This window comes from Scomber scombrus, chromosome 19 (assembly GCF_963691925.1).
Source record: "Scomber scombrus chromosome 19, fScoSco1.1, whole genome shotgun sequence".
NCBI classification, from domain to species: Eukaryota; Metazoa; Chordata; class Actinopteri; order Scombriformes; family Scombridae; genus Scomber; species Scomber scombrus.
The window spans coordinates 905,638-915,235 of NC_084988.1; the positions used below are offsets into that span (position 1 = coordinate 905,638).

Here is a 9,598-nt window from a genome sequence, read left to right on the forward strand (position 1 = left end):
TTCCCTCCTTCCTTCCTTCCGTCTGTCCTTCCTCCCTCCCTCCTTCTCTCCTTCCCTCCTTCCTTCCTTCCGTCTGTCCTTCTTTCCTTCCCTCCTTCTCTCTTTCTTCCTTCCATCTGTCCTTCTTTCCTTCCCTCCTTCCTTCCTTTCTTCCCTCCTTCCTTCCTTCCCTCCCTCCTTCTTTCCTTCACTCCTTCCTTCCTTCCGTCTGTCCTTTCTCCCTCCCTCCTTCTTTCCTTCCCTCCTTCCTAGCTTCCTTCCTTTCCTCCCTCCCTCCTTCTCTCTTTCTTTCCTCCCCCCTACCTTGCTCCCTTCCTTCTTTCCTCTGTCCTTCCTTCCTTCCTTCCTTCCTTCTTCCTCCCTTCCTTCGAGGACAACAGGACGGTTAAAAGGATCTAAAATGACCTAAAACAGTCAAATATGAGTGCTTATAATTTGTTTGCAGGCTGATAACAGAGTTAAAATTTAATGTTGTGTTTTGATGTTTTTAACTTTCTATTAAACGTTTCCTTGCAGCCAATCAGGATGGACGCAGTCGAGGACGGAGCTGGGCGGATCCGGGAGCTGCAGGAGCAACGTATGACGGTCCAGAAGAAAACCTTCACTAAGTGGATGAACAGCGTTTTCACCAGGAACGGGGTGAGAGAGACGGGAAGAGAACAAATAAAAACAGTTTGACGAGTTAAAACCATTTAAATGTAGGAAAAAAGCAAGAATAGACAAAACATATATAAAGGAGATAAAAGATCAGAATCAAGGAAAATTAAAATGATACGATAAAGTAAGTTTTAAGAACTTTAAAACGTAAAAGAGAAAAACTGACTGAAACTGATTCAGATGACCTGATTCCAGTTTCTATTAAGCTGCTCTGCTGGTGTAATGGTCTCAGAAGTTAAATTTCCATTAAAAAATTAGTTCAAATTTAGTAAAATCTGCACACATAAAAAAAAAGATGTGAATTAATGTTTAGGAGCTGGTTCATGTTGGTTAAACTATAGTAGAAGAAGAAGAGGACACAATGAGATGATGTCATCACAGAGCGGCAGTAAAGCTTAAAATAATAGAAAAAGATTTGTTACATTTAAATGTCAAAAATATTTGCTTTTTAACTCTGTAAAGTCTGAATTATCAAATTATTGCCAAAAGAATTAAAATTATTTGAAACTGGACTGTTTATTGGACTTTAAGACAAATGATTTTTTTTAAATAATTAAATAACAACTTTGCTTATATGAGTTTTGTTTCTTTTGAACAAATAAAAACATATTGAATCCAACATTTTTAAGCTATTAAAGGTTCTGCATAGAGCTCATATCAGCCACAACATGCAATGCAATAAAATGACAGATAAATGAGCTTCTATAGCTGCTGTATCTAATCTGATCTGATAAATATATTGCAAAGAAAGACAAAAATTCTGCAAAAGGACAAAAATACTGCAAAGGAAGTGATGTTACAGGGTTAAAATGACATTAAAGTCGTGTAACAGGACTCAGGTTTGAGTATCAACAGTCGGAGCAGCTGCTGTCTGTTTGCTGATGAATCCTCTGCAGACTCATCAGGATTATTATTATTAGCTTTATTATTATTAGGGCCCGAGCACTGACAAGTCAGTGAGGGACCTATTGCTTTTGCCAGGATTCTTATTAGGGCCCGAGCACTGACAAGTCAGTGAGGGACCTATTGCTTTTGCCAGGATTCTTATTATTATTATTATTATTATTATTATTATTATTCACGTTCTTATGCCGTGTCATGAATCGCATTTTTGGCGGCTTGAACATAAATGAAAACTCATGAAATTCTGCACACACGTCGCAGCTGGTGAAAATTTATTTAATTTAACGTGATTGGACGCAAGCGTGGTAAGGGGACTCGCTAGCGCCCCCTAACGTCGGGTCATGTGACCACAAATCCTCTCGGATCGGCATGAAATTTAAATATGTTACAGCTCTCATCGGATCATTGGGAAATTAATTTTGTGGAATTTTTTTACCAAACAGGAAGTTGACCACGCGGCGTGGCGTGCACCGATTTTCACAATTTCGAACAACGCTTTGAGGACTTTATGATGTTCACAGAATCATGAAACCTGCCACGTAGGTTTCAAATCATGAGCTCTTTCATCTGATACCACATTTGCCCAATATTTTGGCCCAACAGCTCAGTAGCGCCCCCTAATGCCTTTTCCCACTTAGCATGTACTGACAAGCTCTAAAACTCACCAAATTGGACACACTTGTCAAGACTCACGAATATTATTTTTTGGTATAACCGCAACTTTTTAAGTGCCAAAATGACTCTACAGCGCCCCCTAGAACATTACAAGTTGAAGCCCCGCCTTCTACATGCACGTACATGAACGAAATTTAGGAATCATATATATCATGACCAGACGCACAAAAAAGCCTCTTGGACCCATACCCTAAGTCCAACAGGAAGTCGGCCATCTTGGATCACAGGTGCATTTTTTCCGCCACAGGTGCATTTTTCCAGGCCTCGTACTTTAACGCACTCCTCCTGCAGTTTTGACTCCACAGACTTAAGATTCGCATTGTATCATCATCAGACCTTGATGATGTAAACTTGACAACAGATTTTTCCTACGTTATACCAGGTGGGCGTGGCTGTTGTTTGTTTGTATAAACAAACAACTCCTTATAACTCCTCCATACATTGTCGGATGTTAATACATGCACTGTGTAAAATGTCACACCTGGTAACGCCGTTTCAATTTCAACATCATTGGGGGTGGGTGTGGCAAGGGGTCTCCATAGCGCCCCCTAACAGCAGGTCATGTGACCAAAAACGTTGTCTGATCTTCGTGAAATTTACAGGACTCATAGCACTTATGGGTAAACCCCCAAATTAATTTTTTCAAATTTTTCACTCAAACAGGAAGTGAGTTATTTTGCATTTCCTGCGTCAATTTACCATTTTTCCAACAGCGTTTAAAGGACTTTCCCGTCTTCACAGAATCACCAAATTGTACACATACGTCAACAGTCACACATATTGCCTACTGACAAAGTTTGGGATTTTTAAGTGAGAAAATGACTCCACAGCGCCCCCTGGAAGATTTCAAAGTTTAACCATTATATGAATACCTTATCCCCTTTCATTTCTGGTCTTGGTCTGCCATCTAGTGGAGACATTAACCCCCCTTCACACAATGTTCCATTGAAGCAGCAGGAGCAAAGACCTTTACATGGCTGCTGTCAATGCCCTGCGACTGCGACAAGCACTGACGTTCCTGCGTATGAAGACCTACCTGCGCGCCCTCCGACTGCGCCCCAGTCCGACGTGCGTGGATGTGCGAGGGCCCTTCGACACTGCTTGCAGTTTTAATTATTATTATTCACGTTCTTATGCCGTGTAATGAATCGCATTTTTGGCGGCTTGAACATAAATGAAAACTCATGAAATTCTGCACAAACGTCGCAGCTGGTGAAAATTTATTTAATTTAATGTGATTGGACGCAAGCGTGGTAAGGGGACTCGCTAGCGCCCCCTAACGTCGGGTCATGTGACCACAAATCTTCTCGGATCTGCATGAAATTTACATATGTCATAGGTCTCATCGGATCATTGGGAAATTAATTTTGTGGAATTTTTTTACCAAACAGGAAGTCGCCCACGCGGCGTGGCGTGCACCGATTTTCATTTTTCGAACACCGCTTTGAGGACTTTATGATGTTCACAGAATCATGAAACCTGCCACGTAGGTTTCAAATCATGAGCTCTTTCATCTGATACCACATTTGCCCAATATTTTGCCCCAACAGCTCAGTAGCGCCCCCTAATGCCTTTTCCCACTTAGCATGTACTGACAAGCTCTAAAACTCACCAAATTGGACACACTCATCAAGACTCACAAATATTATTTTTTGGTATAACCGCAACCTTTTAAGTGGCAAAATGACTCTACAGCGCCCCCTAGAACATTAAAAGTTGAAGCCCCGCCTTCTACATGCACGTACATGAACAAAATTTAGGATTCATATATATCATGACCAGACGCACAGAAAAGCCTCTTGGACACATACCCTAAGTCCAACAGGAAGTCGGCCATCTTGGATCACAGGTGCATTTTTGCCGCCATTTTCCCCATTTCCAGGCCTTGCACTTTAACGAACTCCTCCTGCAATTTTGACTCCACAGACTTCAGATTGGAACTATATCATCCTCAGACCTTGATGATGTAAACTTGACGACAGATTTTTCCTACGTTATACCAGGTGGGCGTGGCAGTCGTTTGTTTGTATAAACAAACAACTCCTTATAACTCCTCCATACATTGTCGGATGTTTATACATGCACTGCGTAAAATGTCACACCTGGTGACGCCGTTTCAATTTCAACATCATTGGGGGTGGATGTGGCAAGGGGTCTCCATAGCGCCCCCTAACAGCAGGTCATGTGACCACAAACTTTGTCTGATCTTCGTGAAATTTACAGGTCTCATAGCACTCATGGGTAAACCCTCAAATTATTTTTTTCAAATTTTTCGCTCTAACAGGAAGTCAGTTATTGTGCATTTCCTGCGTCAATTTTCCGTTTTTCCCTCTGCGTTTAGAGGACTTTCCCATCTTCACAGAATCACCAAATTGCCCACATAGGTTCACACTCAGGCGCACTTTAATTTGAGACCATAACTGCCTCTGGGCGTGGCACAACAGCTCAATAGCGCCCCCTAATGCCTTTATCCATTTTGTACATTTTCACAAACTCCTACACTCACCAAATTGTACACATACGTCAACAGTCACACATATTGACTACTGACAAAGTTTGGGATTTTTAAGTGAGAAGATGACTCCACAGCGCCCCCTGGAAGATTTCAAAGTTTAAGCCCCGCCTTCCACATTGACATAGAAAAATGAAATCGACAAGGCCTATGTATTATGTCCAGACGCACAAAAAAGCCTCTTGGACCCATACCCTAAGTCCAACAGGAAGTCGGCCATCCAGGCTAAAATGTTCAATCTGGATTATTTTTATTATTATTATAGTTGTACGCCTTTTTGACAGCCTAAACATGCCCCAAAACTCACCAAAACTTGCAATCATGTCCGATCCGGAGAAAACTTTGATATTTTAAGGAGCGCGGAAATGGCCGACGCAAAAATTGATTAATAGCGCCCCCTGGAAAATTTAAAAAATCAAGCCCCTCGACTCAGATTGACGTAGACAAACCAAATTCGGTAAACACATGTATCATGTCCAGACGCACAAAAAAGCCTCTTGGACCCATAGCCTAAGTCCAACAGGAAGTCGGCCATCCAGGCAAAAATGCTCAATCTTGACGCTTTTTTGGCCCTTCACCCACATTCCTTTGTGCTGAGAAGTCACCCAGACTCATTTGTGGTCTTAGTTTGCCATCTAGTGGAGACATTAACCGCTGCACACAATGCTCACTTACAGGTACAGGAGCAAAGACATCTACATGCCAGTTTTGACAGCCCTGCGACTGCCGCACGCACCGACGTGCACGTACGGCGTTACAGTTGGGGGGAAACCGGGGGGGTGCGAGGGCCCTTCGACACTGCTTGCAGTTTTAATTATTATTATTATTATTAGTAGTAGTAGTAGTATAACCACCCTTCATCATCCAGACTCAGTCAGACCTGGATCTGGTAGAGTTGCAGACTCTCGATCTTTGCATCTCGGAGCAACAGTCACATTTTTATAACTTTACTATTGTTGAACTATTTTAACGTTGCACTCGACACACATGAAGGTTTACAGGCTCAGACACAGTGTTGTATAAATGATGTTTATTGTTATTTAGTGTTATTTATTTTGCACTTTGAACCCAGAGAGACGCTCCCTCAGTCTGCTCACATACCAAAATGTTGTCGATAACGTCTCATCCAAGCGGGGAGCTCCGGTCCTCTGCAATGAGGCCAACGCGGAAGTAACTTAAAACTGCATTCTATCAAAAGGCCACCAGGGGGCGACCGTTTTGGTGTCAAAAGGACTTCCGTCTCTATACAAGTCAATGGAGAATTCACCAACTTCTCACTTGATTTCTAACCTCAGTAAACGTTTTCAAAATGTGTTTATGGTCTCAATCGCTAGTTTAAAGCCTTCTTCAATGCAGTATGATGTTCATTTGGGACATTTTGGCCTCCCTGATTTTATACGTGACGATAAAGCAGGGTATGCATTAGGGCGTGGCTACGTGGTGATTGACAGGTTGATTGGTTCACAGGTTCAGGAGGGCGCCTCATGCTCCTCCTGATGCCCATATAAGTAGAATCCCTGTTTTTAAATTTTTCCCAGCATGCACCTGAAATTTTCAAGACGGCGCTGCTCAGATCCGATACTATTGGCCTCCGAGCAGCAGTCCACAAACCAATGGGTGACGTCACAGATGTTACGTCCATTTCTTATATACAGTCTATGGTCTCATCTCATGTATTTTCTATCATATTGAGAAAAACGTGCAGCAATGTGACAATAAGACATGTTTTAATTGACTTCCTTCTGCTCATTCTTAACATATAGACTAAATCTGTTATATTCTACCTTTTATATTTTTAAATCCTTACAGTTTATTCAGCAGTATGTTAACTCTGGTCTTTGCAATCAAGTCCTTGATGCTCATTTTTCCTTTTAGTTTCTTTCTGACTTTAAATCTCTCATTTGGATTGAAGCTCTGAGCTCTCCGTGCTGCCTTCACTGCCATGTTGTCAGTGTTGTTCCTCCTGCAGTCTGTCAGCTGATAACGAAACACAAACACTCATCAATCATCCGTCGTCATGACAACTGCAGATGTTTCTTTACATCCAGCTGCTGTCAGATGACGTTAAAACAACACAGCGTTTACGTGGTTTAACCATGGGTTCACCTCATTCCTCTCAGCTGTCGTACGTCTGCGTATGAATTCATGTTTTGCTTCTGATAAGCGGAGACCAGCTGAGGCCTCCTGCTGCTGCTGCTGCTGCTCGTCATTCCCCGAATTCCTCTGGGATTCCTGCAGGATGGCAGCGACTCCGAGCTCACTCTGCTGCTGCTTCCATCTATTTACTGTAGTAGAAGTACTCAGATCCTTTACTGTAGTACAGTTTTAGGTATTTGTACTTTACCGTGATGCAGTTTGAGGTACTTGTACTTTACTGTAGTACAGTTTGAGGTACTTGTACTTTACTGCAGTACAGTTTGAGGTACTTGTACTTTACTGTAGTACAGTATTATTTATTGTTAGTTTTTCCTCCTTCACTGAACCTGCTCTGAGCTTCACTGACCTGCAGATAACCAGGAAGTCCTGAACTCGCCTCTTATGTAACAAACTTCAGGGGAAAAATGTAACATTAAAAACTTCCTGTCAGATCTCACTGTTGTAAACATGTTTGCTTACATCTAAAAAATAACTGCTGATTTACTAGAGCTGCAACAATTAATCAATTAATCACTGCAACTGTTCAAATGTGAATATTTCATGTTGTTTTTAGTCCTCTGAGACACTAATTTGAATATCTTTGAGACATTTGAGGAAGTCATGCTGGACTTTTATCCATATTATTGCTATTATCGATTAATCGGTTGATTTCTTGATTAATTGATGGATAAAAGTCCAACATAACATCCTCAAAATGACTAAATTAATGGATCATCAGAGAGGTTGCAGTGATTATTCAACTGCAACAATGAGATGTAACCTCAGTTTTATTGAAGTATGACAGAAGTTGGACCCAGTTTGTAGTTTTAAAAGCTGTCCTTTGTGTCCTGCAGGAGAAGCTGGAGCTGACGGACGTCTACACGGAGCTGAAGACCGGTGTGGTTCTGGTCCGTCTGCTTGAGCTCATCTCCAGCAGTCAGCTGCCGACTCCCAGCAAACGTAAGCTGAGGGTTCACTGCCTGGAGAACAACAGCATCGCCATCAGATTCCTCAAGACTAAGGTAACAACACATCAACACACGCGAGAAGTTTAATTATTCAGGTACAAATATGATAATATGTACTTTATTAATCCCTTAGAGGAGAAACTGAAAGACAGTTATCATACAGCAAAGAAACATTCAGACTCAAGCAGAAGAAGATGAGTTTAAATCATCACATTCACAACACTCAGCAGTCAATAACCCTCCTGTTGTCCTCGAGTCAAGGAAGGAGGAGAGGAAGGAGAAAAGAAGGAAGGGAGGGAGGAAGGTAGGAGGGATGAAGGAGAGAAAGAAGGAGGAAGGAAGGGAGAAAGGAAAAGAGGAAGGGAGGAAAGAAGGACATAGGAAAGAAGGAAGGGAGGAAGGAATGAAAGAGAAGGAGGGATGGAAGGAAAGAAGGAAGGAAGAAAGGGGGAGGGAGGAAGGACAGACGGAAGGAAGGAAGGGAGGAAAGAAAGAGAGAAGGAGGGAGGGAAGGAAAGAAGGAAGGAGGGAGGAAGGGAGAAAGGAAAAATGGAAGGGAGGAAGGAAGAAAAGAAGGACAGAGGAAAGAGAGAAGGAGAGAAGGAAAGAATGAAGGAGGGAGGAAGGAAGGAAGGACAGAAGGAAGGAAGAAAGAGAGAAGGAAGGAAGGTAGGAAAGAAGGAACGACTCGAAGGTTAAAAAGCTCACAGCACCAGGTATAAATTGTCTTTAAAAAGTTCAGTTTATTAATGTAGAATTTGGCTAAAACAATAATAATAAAAAGCAGATTAATGACAAATAGCTGGAGAACTTATTGTTTAGTTGTTAAATGTGGATAATAAATGATGTTTGAGTGTAATGTCCTTCTGTAAATATGTTTTAAGATCTAATTGAACGTCTCACATACACACTGAATAAGAACATGTTTTTATCATTTTACATCATTATAACAAAACAGCATTTATCATCTATACTGGGAATAAATGTGCACATAATGGAGATGACAGAATAACATCTATGAATGACTTTAAATACTAAATGATTAGTTAGACAACTTTAATGTGTATGTGGCGCCATCTGCTGTCCACATGTAGGTATTACATCCTTTCTTCCTCCAGCTGGATGTTGTTTCTCTCTGTGCAGAGTCTAAATGTTTAAGAGTAGAAAAAAAACAAAAGAAAGGAGAAAAAAAGGAATAGGAGGAAGACAAAGTAAGAAAGAAAGAGACAAAGGAGGAGGAAGATAAAGAAAGAACGAGGAGGAAAGAGAAAGGAAAAAGGAGGAGATATATGACAACAGAAAGAAAGAAAGGAAGAAAGAAAAAGGCGGAGAAAGATTAGGAAAGAAAGAAATATTCTTCCTCTCCTCTCCTCTCCTTTCCTCTCATCTCCTCTCCTTTCCTCTCATCTCTTCTCCTCCTCCTCTCCTCTCCTCTCCTCTCCTCTCCTCTCCTCTCCTCTCCTTTCCTTTCCTTTCCTTTCATTTCCTTTCCTTTCCTTTCCTTTCCTTTCCTTCCCTCTCCTCTCCTCTCCTTTGCTTTCCTTTCCTTTCCCTCGCTTCCTTTCCTCTCCTATCCTCTCCTCTCCTTTCTTCCTTTCCCTCCCTTCCTTTCCTTTCCTATCCTCTCCTCTCCTTTCCTCCTTTCCCTCCCTTCCTTTCCTTTCCTTTCCTTTCCTCTCCTCTCATTTCCTCTTTATAAAATATAATAATATTTCAAAAGTTGAACATGGTTTAAAGTTCAGGTCAG

General features: G+C 41.6%; 1 protein-coding gene across 1 annotated transcript in view; it reads left to right on the forward strand.

Moving 5' to 3' along the window:
- The first annotated feature begins 525 nt into the window (after positions 1-525).
- LOC134001219 (spectrin beta chain, non-erythrocytic 5-like) overlaps positions 526-9,598 on the forward strand; it is an 11,128-nt gene continuing 2,055 nt past the window's right edge. Inside the window, exons 1-2 of the mRNA XM_062440788.1 lie at positions 526-639; positions 7,738-7,905. Coding sequence (XP_062296772.1) covers positions 526-639; positions 7,738-7,905 — 282 coding nt within the window. The remainder of the gene's footprint in view (positions 640-7,737; positions 7,906-9,598) is intronic.